General features: G+C 36.5%; 4 protein-coding genes across 4 annotated transcripts; 1 reads left to right on the top strand and 3 right to left on the bottom strand.

Moving 5' to 3' along the window:
* Positions 1-672: 672 nt before the first annotated feature.
* Positions 673-4,281, bottom strand: LOC141907490 (uncharacterized). The gene is made up of 6 exons (XM_074797151.1): positions 4,094-4,281; positions 3,269-3,462; positions 2,398-3,035; positions 1,764-1,915; positions 1,488-1,669; positions 673-902 (listed from the first exon to the last, which is right to left on the bottom strand). Exons 1-6 carry the CDS (start codon positions 4,210-4,212, stop codon positions 727-729), a joined length of 1,461 nt encoding a protein of 486 aa, XP_074653252.1. The 5' UTR covers positions 4,213-4,281; the 3' UTR covers positions 673-726.
* Positions 4,282-4,290: 9 nt separating this feature from the next.
* Positions 4,291-11,753, top strand: LOC141907495 (putative oxidoreductase YjmC). Its single transcript, XM_074797159.1, has 12 exons — positions 4,291-4,494; positions 5,182-5,289; positions 5,378-5,458; positions 5,580-5,641; positions 6,096-6,149; positions 6,538-6,636; positions 6,757-6,822; positions 6,894-6,963; positions 7,042-7,160; positions 9,956-10,051; positions 10,530-10,643; positions 10,731-11,753. The coding sequence occupies exons 1-12, from the start codon at positions 4,323-4,325 to the stop codon at positions 10,779-10,781; spliced, it is 1,092 nt and encodes a 363-aa protein (XP_074653260.1). The 5' UTR covers positions 4,291-4,322; the 3' UTR covers positions 10,782-11,753.
* Positions 7,641-9,062, bottom strand: LOC141907499 (angiopoietin-related protein 2-like). Its single transcript, XM_074797163.1, has 3 exons — positions 9,026-9,062; positions 8,589-8,831; positions 7,641-8,111 (listed from the first exon to the last, which is right to left on the bottom strand). The coding sequence occupies exons 1-3, from the start codon at positions 9,054-9,056 to the stop codon at positions 7,777-7,779; spliced, it is 609 nt and encodes a 202-aa protein (XP_074653264.1). The 5' UTR covers positions 9,057-9,062; the 3' UTR covers positions 7,641-7,776.
* Positions 11,754-12,259: 506 nt separating the features above from the next.
* On the bottom strand, positions 12,260-16,375 carry LOC141907496 (protein lifeguard 3-like). The gene is made up of 11 exons (XM_074797160.1): positions 16,220-16,375; positions 15,925-16,095; positions 15,642-15,775; positions 15,497-15,561; positions 15,365-15,418; positions 15,217-15,267; positions 15,077-15,116; positions 14,652-14,777; positions 14,316-14,420; positions 13,998-14,045; positions 12,260-13,903 (listed from the first exon to the last, which is right to left on the bottom strand). Exons 1-11 carry the CDS (start codon positions 16,284-16,286, stop codon positions 13,754-13,756), a joined length of 1,011 nt encoding a protein of 336 aa, XP_074653261.1. The 5' UTR covers positions 16,287-16,375; the 3' UTR covers positions 12,260-13,753.
* Between the last annotated feature and the right edge of the window lie 509 nt (positions 16,376-16,884).

Below are 16,884 nucleotides of genomic sequence, written 5' to 3'. Positions count from 1 at the left end.
AGAGACTTCACTCAAGTTAGATCCTTTGAGATCGTGAAAAAATTCCTGACCTAAGTATCTGAGTTAGCCATAGTTAGTTACCTAATCCTTGGTGGTAAGCTCATAATCCAATCGGATGTGGTTTGTGAAAATATCCGATCGTGAAACTAAACCACAGACAGGTTACTGGGCTTCAAACATCTAAAACTTCAAGGTTCAAGGTACAACCAGAGTAGATGTAGTTAGTAACCTGTCTGGTTGTTTTCACGATCGGATATTTTCGCAAACAACATATTAGGCTAAACAAAAATGATACCTTGTTTCTCCGCAGCGGCCGGGTCATTTTTGTAAAATATGATAAAATTTATAAACAGTTCATTTCGATAGCGGCCGGGTCTGTTATGGTAAAATTGATCACGATTTTAAAAAAAGTAATGTATAGGGTAGATAGGCGGCCGGCCGGGTCAACATTTAAGCTCAGCAGAGTGGAGAAACAAGGTATCAATTTTTTTTAGCCTTAGTATAATCCCATCCGATTATAAAAGCTTACCACCAAGGATTAGGTAACTAAGTTAGATGTCACATAGTCGATACAGTCTACTGCAATACGATAGGCACTCAGTTGGCAAAACAAAATTATTGAAAATTTAAAATTTCATGTATTTTGAATAACAAATTACATATGTACACGGTACATATAAAGCATAATGAATTGTTACATATATACTCCAAGAAAAACCTCAATTTTCACATGTCTTCAATCGACCATTTATACGCTTGTTCTCGATTGGCTTTTTTCTCGGCCTGTTTGGCGTAGAACGATTTCTCGAAGCCGTTTGATCTATTGACGCCGTCCCATCGATAACCGGGCATCATGTTAAATCTGTTCGGTGGTGGAGCTGGACCACTATACCGCGGAAACGCTGCAACACAATAACACAATATAGAAATCGGTAACATAAAATGAAAAAGGAATATTTCATTGTAATCTGTTATAAATTTCTTGATTTTCTTTCCATCAACCACCGTGTATGAATGAATGAATCTATTTTATATTTCAAAATTACTATATTACTATACATTGTATTTCAGTTTAAAACAACTTTTATCAATCAGATAATTGTGTACAATTTTAGGCATAACCAGTCTTAGACAGTCAAACTTGCATAAGTCCAGATCACAAGCAATCTCCATTTTGACTCCTAGAGTTAAGTCTATACGTCCATGATCATATACTTAATAATATCCTTGTATTCTTTTTATATAGTTTTGTTTGTAAAATATTGTTGAAATTTGATATCAAAAAATAAAGTTACTGTTACTATTATGATTACCGTATTACATGTTCGGGTATATATTTTAGAAGTGTAAGTCTCATTTGATTAAATCATCAAAAATGTAATAATGTTTTATTCTACATAGCAGGTGTGAGAAGGGACAAATTTCAAAATGTATATATGTATATATATATATATATATATATATATCAATCAAATTTTGAGCCGAACCTGGTTTTTTCGTTTTCGCCGACTTTTTCTTCTTCAGGAATGCTAACATCGGATCCCCGTCGCGTTCTTGGTTCTTTAACATTTCATCGAGGTCCGCGTCGTCTTTATAACGAGCTAACGGCTTCGACATTTCGTGTAGAGTATCCTGTACGTTCTGTTCTTTAAACTCGGTTTGTTTTAATCTGTATGAAAACGGCATTCATGAAACCAAAAAGTCATGAATCAATTTTCGAGTTCATGTTTTGTAGTTAGTCTCAAGAAACATGTCATACATACCCTTTTCCCCACTGATTGTATTTTTCAGCTTGTTTCGCTTTTTTTGCCTCTTCCTCAGCTTCTTCAGCGCGTTCCGCTTCTAAATTCCTACGCTTGCCAGATTTATCTCGTACGACCGTGGCAGCATTTTTTCCGAGAACTTCGTCATCGATCTGTGGATAACAATATTCTATCATTTTCACATATAAGCTATTTCAGGCATACGTCATCTACCTAGATGGTTCAAATTTCGTATTCAATTGAGATATTTTTACAATCAATCGAAAATAACCTGACAAATGAACTATAACTACTATTTTATAACTACACTTTCAAAATCTGATCATCGCCACTACACATCGTTCAGAACTTGAGACAATTCTAATCCAAAATGAACTACGAACACCAGATATCTTATCAGCATGCTTTCTAAAGCCGGGCGTAGGTCGACCTTGCGACGCGACGCGATTGTTGCGTCACAAGTGGGAGCGTAAGTCGGTTGCGGTCGCAGTGAGTCACGTCGCAGTGAGTCGCAAGCCGTCGCAAGGCCGACCTACGCCCGCCTTAAGTAAAGAGTGATCAGCAACAATGATACCAAACAGGAAATGCATGAGGCTGCCGGACAGGTACTATTTTGTTAATTAGTTCATCTCACCTTTGAAAATGCTTTATTTTCCCGGGTGCGCAGAGCCTCCAGTTCTTCCTTCATATCCTTCGCCGATTGTAAACCGGCTTTGGCACCAGCTAGAGTTTTTTTCATTTTTTCAGCCGACTTTTTACTTGTAGGCGGAGGTGACTCAGCCGGTTCGAAGCGGCTCCGCTTCACACGAGATTTCTGCGACAGTTTTTCTTTTCCACGCGAAGGATCCAAATCGGGACTGTAATCTGACCTTCGACGTCGCGATGAATTATCACTGTCTTTACGATCGGATTTCCTCGGTGGGGAATTGTCAGAATCCGTATCTTTTCTATGTGTTTTCGATTTTGCGGATGATCTACTACCATTTCTTGACTCTTCTTTACTCTTATTGGATGATGAAAAAGACTTTTTCCTAGGAGGTGACGCGCCGGAGTCAGAGTCATGCCTCTTTTTCCTAGGAGGTGACGCGTCGGAGTCAGAGTCATGCCTCTTTTTCCTAGGAGGTGAAGCGTCTGAGTCGGAGTCATGCCTCATTTTCCTAGGAGGGGAAGCATCCGAGTCAGAGTCATGCCTCTTTTTCCTAGGAGGTGAAGCGTCTGAGTCGGAGTCATGCCTAGTATTTCTTGGTCCTGAATTCTTCCCATTTTCATCGTCTATTTTGCAAATAACAAAAAATCAACTCTGAACAAAAATAATGAATATCATCAATAATCAAGCATCATTTTAATTCACAACGAACTAAATATTTGTAATCATACTTCCAAAATTTAGGAGGAAAACACAAGGCGGGCGGCAAATAATTAAAAGTTGACTGTATCAGAGATTGAAGCGCATCTAAAGGCCTAATCCTTGCATCAGTATAGTACCAGTATCACATTGAACTTACCTGAAATATTTTCCATAGTTTTCCACTTGTTGCTAGTGCGGTATTGTTCTAATTGTTTGATATGCTCCGGCCGCTCATCGATGACTTCAGCGATGGTCGGCGCCTGGTCGTCGTATAAATCTTCTTCTTTTGCATTGTCGATGTTTTCCGGTAAAAGCGAGTCGAAATCAACATCATCATCAACTATTCTCAGACTGAAAGGAAGTTTATAAAATTATGGTTGAACCAAGCCTAGTACCTAGCCGTCGTTCACAAAAAAAAAAGAACCCATAACAACGACTGGTTTTCAGACTAGTTGACAGTCTAGACCGTCTAGGGAGCGAATGCAGTTTAGGTGTCCCTAATGGTTATGTACCTAACCTTACCATAACACTATTCTTTCTAACACTAGCGCCACCCAGTGGATAGGTGACCCAAACTGCAGTCCTAGTACCTAGCCGGGTAAAGTGCAGATCTGCACCTCTCCGCGTAAATAAACGGTTCAATCAATTACATTAAATATCATTGTTTCAGATTCAAAATGTCATCAGCAATTTCATGCCATTGGTTAATTTCAAGATATCTTCACTAGAAAGATTTTAGCCTGGATGCTGTCATTCAGTAGATTGCGTCAATCACGAGAGGTGCGGATATGCACTTTTACCCCGAGCCGTCGTTCTACAACAAACAGCTAGGTTGTAGGGAACTGTATCAACGACTGGTATTCAGACTATGTACGTGTGTGTAGTCAAGTCGTAAGTAAAAGAATTAAAGATTTAAGTTTGTTTGCTTTAGTTTTTGCTTTCAATTTGTTTTTATCTGCAAGCCAGGATGAAATTAAATTACCCCGAAACTTTTTTCACATTTGGTGCTTTCAGTTTTTTCCTCTTCTTCTTTTGAGGTTTTTGATCAGCGTCTTCTGACATATAACGTTTTAAATACTCGGCTTTGCTGGAGGCTGCCATATTGAAATTCTAGTCAGGGGTTCGAATCCCATTCATACTACGCTTCAATTCAATTCAAATCTTTATTGTCCCCTTTAGGCGTCGATGTCACATGACCAGACCTGGACAAAATGGCGGACGACCAGCTAGAAGGAAAAATAATTCCAGTGAGTGACGTGAAGGCATTTGTCGAACGATGTATGGTAGCAGCCGGTAGTAAATCCGACCACGCTGAAGTCTTGGCTGAATTATTGGTAAAAGCTGATTACAGAGGGCATTTTAGCCATGGTCTCAACAGACTAGGTGAGGATTTACGTACCACGGTACCACACACAGGGGCTCGTATCAGCAGAGTTGTAGGTAATGTAAAAACGATAATCTGTTAATCCAATGTATATAGTATATATAAAATAACATATATACTATATAGATTGGATTAACAGATTATCGTTTTTACATTACCTACAACTCTGATACGAGCCCCTGTGTACACAACCATGGTCGATACACGACCATGTTCGTTGTTGACCACTTTAGACATTTAATAAATCGACCTTTTTGTGAAGTCGTCTCCTTTTTTGAATATTTTGAATTAATCTTCTTTTTGTACTGTTACTGCTTCTTAACAGCCAATTGTTTATCTTCTCAGCAAACACTGGACTATATATAGGCCTAGTATAAGCCAATCAGATGGGTGGTATTGATAGAGCAAATTTCCGGGTGAAACATAACAATGATTGGCTTAAAATACATAGACTTGTGGCCGCTGAGTGACAACTTGTCCCTGTGTAATAGACCAATGAAGAGTCTGTTGTCAGGGTTTGTGTTGTCTTGAGCTTTGAGGCATGATTCAAGTGAACAAGTATAATGAGTAAAACACTGGAGGCAAAACAAAAATTAATTGTCAAAAAAGTTAAGGCAAAAGAGTCAAATCGAAACGAGTTGTCTCTAATACATCAATCATTTTATGTGTAATATTCTTTGTTATAGATATGTACGTATTTGACATTGAATCTGGAACAACTGTAAGCGATGCTGAACCAGAAATCCTCAGTGAAACTCCTGCTTGCGCGTGGGTCGATGGAAAAAATATCCTTGGTCAGTAGTAGTTGGCCTAACAGGTCACCTGATATAATGAATTCATGTTAATTGGCTTTAACCTTTATTGGCGTGATTTCATTTGTAGGCCCGGTTGTTGGTAGGTTCTGCACTGACTTAGCTGTGAAGAAAGCAAAAGACATGGGAATCGGCTGGGTCGTCGCTAAAGGTACTTCATGATACTTGAACATTGTAGGCCCTATTTTAATTCAATATACAACAGTCATTCTTCTTAATGAGCTTAATCCACGTACGAAACATTTGCTAGAACTGTTAATGTTTATTGACAGGGTCAAATCATTTTGGTATTGCTGGTTGGTATAGCCTGCGAGCTATGGAACATGGAATGATAGTAAGTGTCCTTCAAATTCAATATTTTGACAATCATCATGGATAGATGTCACAGGTTCTTTATAAACTCCTTCAAAGCAGAAAATGCTTTTAAACGTGGTTAAAACTTCTTTACTTGAATGCCTTAGATTCCTTCAATTTTGAGGAAAAGGCAGTTAGAAATGTTTTTCGTTGTATAGTAGACTACCCCTAAATTGATACTGTAGGGACCTCGATTGATTTTTACCCAATTAGGCAGTTACCGAATATTAGAAACCAAGTTCTGGTAGTAGAGGATAAAATTTTGCTTACAAAATCAACAAATTGATAATGGTTTACCGAGATAAACAGTACCGATTAGGAGGAGTCTACTGTTATTGGGATATGTGTACGAAATTGACTCCTTTAAACTCCTTATATCCAGGGATGAATGATCTGTTGGGACCCTGCCTCAAATTTTAATTGATTCTCTCTAGGGTATGGCTTTTACAAACACGTCTCCACTTGTAGTGCCAACAAGATCTAAGCAGGTGAGGATATAATTACTGCAGGTTTAAGATCCAATTACAGGGCCGTCGGAACAGGGGCGGCAGCAGCGGCCTAAGCCCCCCCACTTTTTTGCTTAACAAAAATTTTTTCAAAAGCACGCTGTACCGCGTAGCAGCTCGTCATTCTCTGTACTAGGTGGTTGGCTCACGGCTTCTCATGCTTCTGTGAATGAGACCGTGAAATAGCCCCAAAACGCATCCCCGGCGATTGAATTTTCAAAATTTTTCTAGGGTTGGGCCCCCAGACCACCCTTCAGAAATAAGCCTCGCCACTGAAAAATTCCTTCCGACGGCTCTGAATTATATACCTTTTTTTGCAAAAAATAACTGATGTTGATTGAAAATGGATGTCATATTGCTATTTGACTAGGCAACTCTTGGAACAAACCCACTCACAGTAGCAGCCCCCGGTAAAGAGGGCGATAGTTTTGTGCTGGATATGGCAACATCGACTGCAGCGTTAGGGAAGGTATGTATTACACATTGCTGAAATAACTGATACAATCCATCTTGCAAAGTTCTAGGAGTTAGCTCCTAGTGCTGGTAGTAAACGTATACTTCTCTTAAAGATGATTGTCATGACTTTTAGGTTGAGTTCTGTGATCGCAAAAATACAGATGTGCCAAATGGTTGGGCAGTTGATTCAAAGGGACATGTAAGACATATGAAAGAAGAATGGATATAATCTGTAAAGAACAGCATTCATAGAATTGTATTTCCTTTTAGCAAACAAACAGCCCTAAGGAGATGTTAGCAGATGGTGGGTTAATGCCTCTCGGTGGCAGTGAAGAATGCGGTAAGCAATTTCAATAATCTTTACATGTTGTAATATTAAGAATCAATTTAGGTGCTAGAATTAATTGATCTCCTGCAGGTGGATATAAAGGTTATGGTTTGGGTATGATGGTTGAAGTGTTCTGCGGACTTTTGGCTGGATCTCAGTTCGGACCTAATATAAGAAAATGGCGTAGCACGCATGCGTTGGCTAATTTGGTAAGCACACAAAAAAACGATTTTATAAAAATGAGAAAATTGCAGTTGAATTCGAAATATTTTTATTTGACATCACGATGTGCCAGTGAATGGCAAATGCAGAATTGGACTAAAGGATAATAAAGCTCATCTAGTTGAATAGATGATAACCAATACAGTTAGGAAGGACACTCTAGATAGATGGCTATTCGCGTATATAGTTCATAATTCGCATATCTTATTTATGCACTTTTCAACAATAGACGTATTACAATAGAAATATGCATATTGTTTTAACCCTTTCCAGTAGCTTTGACCTCCAGCCAAGCATTTGTCACCTTAAGACAGAACTTCTAATGTAATCAGTTAACGCATTTAAGATAGAATATTTCATTTTCATGCAAAAAGAATAATTTTCTTTTGTCCAGTGTCGTATAGCACCGCAGCATTCAAATCAAACTAATTTGTCAAGTCGAAAATTTACCTGTGAGAAAACTGTACACAGTACTATAGGTGCAGGCTTTTCAATACACTGACTGTAAAAAAACTTTGTCTTTGAAGTTCACAAGCAGCCTTTTAAAATATAGCCCATACATGATACAACTACAAAGTGTTAACAGGGTTACCCATCGTGTTTCTAATTGGAAACGACTGGTTTGATTTTAAGCTCGATGTGCACTATTTTTCCTCTATTTTGATAAGCTTGATCCTGTTCCGGGCTCAATGCAAATTTTGCCCAGTGCGCATCCGGAAAAGGGGAGTGTAAATCATTGTAATAATTGTTAGCGGAATACCAGAATGCTGATTTTCGTAATCTTGCACGGTTGGCTTGAGGACCGCGATTAGGCGTTGAGAACTCGACTCCAGTTTGTTCAGGATCATCCCAACCAGCGATAGAACCGATCCGACGTTTTCCAATATTTATTCTGTAGTTGGTTCCTTCAGGTTCAATCTTGAAAGTTTCATAGATAGCTGCAAATAATGAATATTAATTTGGGTCATTTGTTAAGGTGGCATAGGCATTGGTTTCATTGCTACACCAAACCTCTGTTGGTAGGAAAATTCGGGGCTGACCACATAATTAGGGACAATCACTGAAATGTTTCGACTTCAAAATCCAAATTGAACCTACTTTCTATAAGGCTATCTATAGGACTACCTTCCTGGGAAAAACTAATGAATCAGGCAACTATGTGACGCTCTCAAGCCTTTGTCTTAGATGATGTCATTCTTAAACTTAAACTAGTTAAAACTTAAAGCTTTTGGGGATAAAATATATTTACTTAGACGAGTATCTGAAATAACTTAGACAAGTATCTAATTTATAAAATCTGGTTAAGGGAAAGATTTTTATAGGAAAATGAACTGGAAAATTTCTCCTGCCTTAAGGAAGTTCACTGTACAAACCAAAAATTGATGAAGGATATGAAATCCGAAAATAATACTTACTCATTTCTCCTTTGCCAAAACCATTTTCAAACTCAATGATCAATTGTAGCTGCATGACGCACTCGTTAGTGAGCTCATAGATCTTACTGTTGCCCAAATACCAGGATTTAGTATCACCAAATCCTTGCTTGTATTCCTTCCATTCGCGTTCAAACGACAGGTTATTCTGTACATCACGTTTCTCAATGATAACCCAGCCATCACTGTCATAACGTATATCAAATGAATATCTACGTTTGCTATCTGTATGAGAATACACGATAACGTTATTATCATTTTTCATGCAATTTAACTGATTTAGTTCAATGGTAAATTTTGCTTCAATTTTTTACGAAATGTCCACTATACTGGAAAATGACTTCAACGCATCAAATGATGTTGTGTTCTATAATCAATCTACTTTTCCAGTGGTTGTATAAAAGATATATTTTACTTACTGGGACAAGGTGATTTGCTGAGGCTTTCCATAGTAATCTATTGATTGTGAGAAATATCATGAAAAGGTTTAGCTTCTGCAGTTTTTGCATCAGTCACAGACTTTTTTTGTAAATGACTCACCGACTGGAGGATATAGATTTCCGATTTCATTTTTCCACGTTTCGTGTAGAGGAAATCCTCGTAAAGCGAGCATCGCTTCTTCTCTTCGTTGTACGTGACAAGTTTACACATTTCATTATTTCCACAATGCCCGACACATTGAATGAAATGAACGCCACTTATTCGATATAAATAGTCTGGATTGAGTTTGATTCTGACATCTCGGGGCTGCCAAAAATATCGTCGCGAATTAACTTCTCCTGTCTGACCGATGGCGACTAACCAGATCTTCATAAGAATCAGAAAATAGATTATCATTCGAGCCGTTGTTATCATCTTGATAACCAGTCAGCGATCTAAAACCGCTAATTCATCGCATCACATGTACAATTTATTGTTGCGCGTGTTTTTTGCTACAATTAATGCTGCATTGAGAGTCGCTTTCCTGGATTGGTTTGAAAAGCTTTCTAAATTGGCTGTTAATGTAATTTAAAAAGTCAGTCTCACTGATTTCGATATTACGCATAAATCCATTAAGATATGAATTATAATGTCGGTACTGCTTCCTGCAAATATACAAGTTTGAGTTCATCTGATATTTACCCTATTTTAGAAAAGCAAAAAATCTAGTTGAATTCGTTATTTAATCTGCACAACTATGAATTTCAAAAGCGAAAATGAGTTAATGGATTTTAGTTTTCAAATCTATGGTATCGAATGAACTCACCATCTATGTTTTCCATCTAATTTCAGTGAATGTTGAAACTGTTCCTGTGTGCTGCATTAATATATAGTTTACAATATTTGTGTATGTTTTGTTGTAATTTAAGGGTCAGTGTTTTGTGGCCATTAATCCAGCTATGTTCGCCCCTGGTTTTGAGGATCGAATGCAATCCTTGATCGATCATTGTAGAAATCTAGATATGGTAAGTGAAATACCTAGTTGTACCCATTATTACTTTCAGTGGTCAAGATTGATACAGAAAATGGATGGCTGCTTAAAAGACTGTGGATATGATTTGGGAAATATCATGCAAAATGTGTGAAAAATTCGAGAAAAGTGTCCCGTCAAAATAATTAGATCCCCTTTTTATGCCAGATATCGAGCTCAGAATTTCTGGACAAGCCATGTTAAAGCATAAAAGTAAATTTATTTTAATCTGTCTAGGTTGTGATCAGTAACAGCTTAATTCGGTATTGTAACTTAGTAAAGATGCGAATAATCCCGGTATTTCGTTGTGAAGTAAATTGTAAGGATTTAAAAGAATGTGAAAATTCTGGCGGTCCCCAATCTGACCCCTTGATTTTACTATTGAATTTCGGACTTACTTAGAAATATTATATATCAGATTTGTTGTGTATATGTCGAAATTTTTGATGTTTGTTTTCTTATTTTATTCATAGGCGGAAGGTGAAGATAAGCCTGTACTCGTACCAGGTGATCCGGAACGTCAGCACATCGACAAATGCGATAAACAAGGCGGAATCATGTATCATCCAAATCTCGTTCAACACATGGTACGAAAGATGTGTTCATTTTTCAGCAGCTCTGATGAATACTTTATAAATGCATCGCTCATTTATCATTCTGTGTTTGAATTACAGGAGGGTTTGGCAAAGAGGCTCGGCGTTTCACCGATGAAAGCTATCAATTAGAAAAAAAAACCTTATTCCACTTAAACTTACAAAGTACCCATGTTTTTATTCCAATAATAGGAATTATTTTTAGTGAAATTGTATTTCCTTTTACACATAATGATGACTTGTGGTAATGGATTATTCTGTAAATCTATTCCCTTTATCTATTGCGAAAATTGAGATTAGAACGTTCAATTATATTCATTTCGCTGGTTGAGTTTTTGTCATTTTTGAATTGAATGCGGTGCTACCATGACAGTTTGTATTATGCAAATATTCGGGTTCAGTCCATTCATTATTGAAATCAAGAAATTTGTGATAGATTTATACTATACAACATAAATCTCAGAGTAAATCTCTCTAGAGTATTTACGGAGAAAACTCATCAATCAATTTTGCAAACTCATCTTTTATGTAGTTCTTACACACTTTTCTCATGTCTATCATATTTAAGATAGGTTTGTCTGAAAATGATACATGTATTGTCTATCTAATGCTAAATAAAATTTGTTAAAAAGATTGACATGCATAAAATGTTACGATAATTCATTTTACAATGTGCTAATAATATGTATTGAAAATGCATACTACGTATGTGCCAATTCCAACTCCATTTTTTGGGTGATCTAAATCAACTCGGAGACTAATTATTTAAGATTTTTGAAATCAATTATAGAATATTGTTCACTTTAATCTATGCAGCTGGGTGAATTGTATTAGATTTACAATTAATTTACTAGCGGTCACATAGTACGTTTTCTATTAGGATTTTATCTCAGGAAATAAATACAAGAAATAATACTGGTACTTGTTGGTAAAATGTTATTCTTATCTTACAGTTTTGTAATAAAGGATTTAACTTTTCTCGTATTCTGATCTAAGATGAAATAACTCACCTAAACGTATATGTGAACATACATGTAAAGTCTACCTACTATTTTAGCTATTTGAATACTATTTTGTAGTTATTAGATTGTATTGAAAATATAGGCGAAACCTTTCCTTGAATTACATATTGTTTTCTCAGTCAATGTTCCTTGATTCCAATCTTCATGAATTTATCCAATTAGGCTGAACAAAAATGATACCTTGTTTCTCCCAATCGGCCACGTCATTTTGTAAACCGCAATAAAATCAGTTCATTACTAGCTGCCGAGTGTGTTACGGTAAAATTGATCATGATTTAAATAAAAGTAATGTACAGGGTAAGACCGGCAGCCAGCTCAACTTATAAGCCAAGCAGAAACGAGAAACAAGGTATTTCTTTAGCCTTACCTTGGACAATTTTACATGCATCCTCGGGTCACACTCGGCTGGGTTTCAAACCCGAGGGTACCGCGACTCCTTGTCGTGGGAGGATGCCTTCAGGGATTGAATACGTATACGTAGGATGACCCAGGAACTTGGAAAAAGTAAAACTGATATCTCTTATTTGCATGTTCTGAATGGTAAACGGGAAGCTGCATCACAAAATGAACAACTAAAATTATTGTACATACAGTTAAACAAACAAATATTTATTAGTAGACAAGCATGATCATAAAATCCCAATGTTTTATATATCAATATCGTCAATGATATATGTGTACAACACTGATTTAAATCCCTGATGTAACCCCCAATTATGGGAATGCTGAAAAAATGTAGCATCCAAACAAGTAAATGTATGAATTTGATTTTGATTCCCCAATTGAAGTGATTTCTGGAAGATTCAAGATCCTAAATGCCAATGAATTTCAGCATCCCCCCATGTAAAACTAATGTAGAAATGGTGACCAAATTTCATTAGGCCGTTCATATGAAGAACATACTCAAAATATAGATGGAGGAGCTGTGTTAGCCGTGTGTAGAATAAAAATACAACAAGATGATATTGAGTAGTACTATTTCATTTGACGCATGAGCTTTCTTTACTAATGTATAGTATCTTCAAATAAGATAATTAACCTATATAGCACTACTCATCTCATTGTATTTATACTCAAAATATACGGTACCTGAATTTCAAGCCTCCCATGAACATAATTCTACGCATTGGCACCGGGAGAAGTGATAAACCTTTTATGGATTAGTACGTATTTTGTGAATGGCCTTTTTAATCTCATTGTTAGATTTTTACATATTTTTATGAATCATATCAAAACAAAAACCAATACGAATTGCACGGACAGATAGAATACACTTTAGACAACACCAGTCCACACTAGACAATAGCTTAGTGTTACCAAATATTCACCTCTATCAATGTGGAATGCTTATAAGTGAATATTAGTCATGCCAATCCTTTATTGAAAGTGGATATGAATATTAAATGTAATTTTTATATGAAAGAAATACCTTAATTCTTAGGTCAATGCTTTTTCAATAATTATTCAGTATTACGTATACTCGTAGATAATTGATGAATAATTTGAACTTTGAACTTTGCTTTTTCACATGGAATTATCGCGCTATATAAATTTTATTATCAATATTATTATTATATCATAATTGAATAATGAATTATTAATAATATAATGGATACAAATATGCCTTGTTAGTACTGATGACCTGTACAATGACTTCATCAAAATCCTACACATCTAACAGTATTGATAACTCATTTCTGCAACAGTTTATGCTCAAATTCCATTTACTGAAAACAACTAACCAACATTCAATGCCAGAGGACCACACGGTAATACTTCAGAAGCTTCTTGAATGAATGGTCCTACGTATGTACATATATCATAACTTCAACAATAAATAAGTGGATTACGATATATTTCCAGCTAGAAAACCTCAAATATTATCAAATCGACACTAATGATAGAACAGCGATAATTAATTTCATCTATGACTCATGCATTATCATAACGATCAACATATAATGTGTATTGCGTACACGTACAAATTGGTGGTAGCAATCAATGCACAGAGTAACCTTATTGATTTTTGATTGAAGAACAAACTACTTAATATGGAAAATACTTTGTTTGACAGCGCAATTTTTAATTTTTTCCCGCTCCGACGAGCGAGAGCAACATGAGGAAAATATAAACGATGTCGAGATACAGTTGGAGCGCTCCAAATATGTATTCCTCCTCACTCAATTGGTACTTCTTTCCTCCGATCACCATCTGCGTGTCGAATGCCAGGAACTAAAATGCGATAGGAAATTAAATTTGATATAATTCATGATATCAATTGTAGGGCGAATCTTTCTCGAAATTGTTTGAGATTGAGAATGCTTACCAAACAGAAAAGCATTGCTGCTAAACCAGCATAGACGCAATTCAATATCTGTAAAATGTAAAAACATTGCTCACTATTCAGCTTACTGTATACTACACCTATTACCATGGACGTATAGACTAGACCTTAACACTAGTCTATGCGCCCATGATGACACTTATATATAACAGTACCCTTGTATTCTTTTATATAACTTTGTATGTATAATCGTGTTGTAATTCGAGGGAAAATAAAAGTTATTATTTATTATCTATTTTATCACGTTCAGTTATGAAGAAAATGCTGAAAGTAGAAATAACGTGATATCCGAGCACTTACGTGTGAATAACCAACCGTCATATAAACGATGAAACAAGCGATTCCGAAGAAGAACAATACCATACTGCAGGCAAACAGTAATCCAGCACACATCGTGAAATCGAACTAAAATATATACATTAATCAATTGATTCATACATTGATAATAATGATGACAATGATAATGTCTTAAAGCTGTCGGTGCGAGGCACATGCATGTTCAGTATCTGTAAAGTAAAGGGTTATCAGCTTCACCGAGCTATGATCAACCTAATTTACTTCAAAATTCAAGCTTTCAAATTTTGCTGAAGAACGAAAGAAATGAGTAAGTAAATACTGAGTTCTTACGATATTTACCTTTGTTTGAACGGCGAATAGAGTGATTGACAGGCAAACGAGACAAGTGATACCTGCAGCAATCAGGACGATTTCAGTATCATAGAAACTAGTGATCGTTGCCGTCATGTATGAAAAGGCAAACGTCTATAACAAATGAGAAAGAAACATTCCTGGGTATTGTAAACTAAGAGTTTATAAATTCTTAACAAGCCAGGGTCTGGTTGCTCAAAAATTGGTTGAATTTTTAAATCATTAACTATCGGTTTAGAGTTAAACCATTGGTTGAATTGGGTTGCTTAAAACTTTAAACACTGGTTACCAGTGGTTAGAATTAACTGACCCATGGAGTTATATTAAGTTCTTTACCATTGGGGAAGAACTTATCCACTGGTAAACTTAACCGACTTTTGAGAACTGGCCTGAAATTGGAACGCACTACTTACAAAGACAGCAAGGCAAATGAAGTTTCCTGGTGTTTTCCTCCTGAAATGTATATTCCATCAAAAATATGAAGGACGGGTGCCATTTCGAAAATATCTTTTTTAAAATTACCGACTGATCATTTTAATTACTGAGTTCGTACCTGACCGAAGGGCAGCAAATCAACGTGATGTAAGTAACCAGAAATGTGGCACTGAAAAAATACAAACATGACTCGTAAAGAGTTTTTTCATTTGACAATATGATGTAGAAAATGCTCAAGCTGAGGGATCCGTTACAGTGAAACTTACTACGACAAATAATAAAACCATGAATTACGCCTGACCCAATCTTTCAATGGTTGCCTGTAAATGATACGTTTGTACATTAGGAATAGATTCATATAAATTCTCATCGATCAATAGTGAAACAGTAACACTTACACAAATAGGAACAGAGCTATAAACGCAACTGTTACAGAAAGTTGTGCCGTCAAAATCAAATATACCTAAAATTTGTAAAAAATATATCACGAGTTATGATAAACGCATTGTAAACAGGCATCAGTTGTTATCAAATTAGACCCACCTTTCTTATAAAAGCGCGCCTAATTGCCTTGTCGCTAAGCGAGCGTCCAAAATTTTCACCAAAATCACTCTCGTCCTGCCCCTCACTGCTGGACACAGGTTGGGTGTTTACATCCGGTAACGGTTCACCATAACCTGAAAAATGATATCGACAAAAATCTTAAATGTTTTCTGTTGTTTCGCGCTGCAAAATATTTCCTGCCAGGGGAAGTCCTAACTCTAGCCTCTACCCTGAGATAATTGATCTTGCTTCTGCACTGATGAAAAATAATTTCACTGCTTACTTTGGTTGTCGTAATTTGTTTGACCACCGTACTGAGTGCCATAGCCGCTGGCGTTAGGAGGCTTGTAGCCGCCTTGTTGCGGAGGGTATCCACCAGCGTACCCACTGCCAGGAGGTAGAACTGCTGCCTGGCCGTATCCGGGTTGAGGTGGTGGAGCATAACCTCCGTATGCTGGAAAACAAACTTAATTCTATTACTACCTGTCAACCTACACGTACGGAATAAAAAATGACTAGAATTCTTATTTTTCAAATTTGTCTCGGTCTGTTTTCGGCAAACTTTTAGTCTCCCGTACCTGGTTGTTGTGGCTGTCCTTGGCCTGGATATCCAACAGCATCGTTGTAAGTTGGCGGAGCTGCCATCCTCACTAATTACTGGCTACTGGTCCTCAATCAAATAATCAAATTGTTCCTTGTCTATTTATTGGCAAATTGGGGAATCCCAGTCTCATATGACTTCTCCGGGTCATATTATTTATCAACCACTGCAATTCAATCCAAAAAAATATTTTATTGTTAAAATCCATTTTCTTCGAAGAATATAAGTGCCAGTCAATGGCAAGTGTACTAATATTAGCTCTCTGAACATCACCACAAAACTACAAATTTCAAAAAATTCTTTCCCCATGTACGGGTCGAACCCGATTATTACGGAGTTCCAATGGTCCAAGTGAACAAAAATTTGTCAAGACGTTCAGTCTACTTATAGAACGATAACCACACTCAAACGTGGTGAACGGATAATAGAATAAAAACCCACTATCTACAGATTAAAAGAATTTAAAAAACAAGAATTTCTTTATTCAATCTAAAGAATACACGGCGTTTCGATATCAGAGATTATTCTATACATTTTAGATTGAATAAATAAATTCTTGTTTTTTAAATTCTTTCAATCTGTAGATAGTGGGTTTTTATCTTGTTCAGTCTACTTCTTGAGTCCCAACAGAATGTTCATTGG

The sequence above is a fragment of the Tubulanus polymorphus genome, chromosome 6 (assembly GCF_964204645.1).
Source record: "Tubulanus polymorphus chromosome 6, tnTubPoly1.2, whole genome shotgun sequence".
NCBI classification, from domain to species: domain Eukaryota; kingdom Metazoa; phylum Nemertea; class Palaeonemertea; order Tubulaniformes; family Tubulanidae; genus Tubulanus; species Tubulanus polymorphus.
This window is presented reverse-complemented; position numbering and strand designations above follow the sequence as displayed.

Bases quoted from the DNA above. Each gene is read 5' to 3' on its own strand.
- LOC141907490 (XM_074797151.1), bottom strand. From the start codon at position 4,212: ATGGCAGCCTCCAGCAAAGCCGAGTATTTAAAACGTTATATGTCAGAA. The intron at 1,670-1,763 runs GTATGTATGACA...GTTTTCATACAG, and splicing joins TACAATCAGTGGGGAAAAGG to ATTAAAACAAACCGAGTTTA. The intron at 903-1,487 runs GTTCGGCTCAAA...ATTGTGTTGCAG, and splicing joins GGCGAAAACGAAAAAACCAG to CGTTTCCGCGGTATAGTGGT.
- LOC141907499 (XM_074797163.1), bottom strand. From the start codon at position 9,056: ATGGAAAGCCTCAGCAAATCACCTTGTCCCA. The intron at 8,832-9,025 runs GTAAGTAAAATA...ATTCTCATACAG, and splicing joins CAGCAAATCACCTTGTCCCA to ATAGCAAACGTAGATATTCA. The intron at 8,112-8,588 runs GTAAGTATTATT...CATTATTTGCAG, and splicing joins TTTTGGCAAAGGAGAAATGA to CTATCTATGAAACTTTCAAG.
- LOC141907496 (XM_074797160.1), bottom strand. From the start codon at position 16,286: ATGGCAGCTCCGCCAACTTACAACGATGCTGTTGGATATCCAGGCCAA. The intron at 15,776-15,924 runs GTAAGCAGTGAA...ATCATTTTTCAG, and splicing joins AACAAATTACGACAACCAAA to GTTATGGTGAACCGTTACCG. The intron at 14,046-14,315 runs GTAAGTGCTCGG...TACATTTTACAG, and splicing joins TGACGGTTGGTTATTCACAC to ATATTGAATTGCGTCTATGC.
- LOC141907495 (XM_074797159.1), top strand. From the start codon at position 4,323: ATGGCGGACGACCAGCTAGAAGGAAAAATAATTCCAGTGAGTGACGTG. The intron at 6,823-6,893 runs GTAAGACATATG...ATTTCCTTTTAG, and splicing joins CAGTTGATTCAAAGGGACAT to CAAACAAACAGCCCTAAGGA. The intron at 10,052-10,529 runs GTAAGTGAAATA...TTTTATTCATAG, and splicing joins ATTGTAGAAATCTAGATATG to GCGGAAGGTGAAGATAAGCC.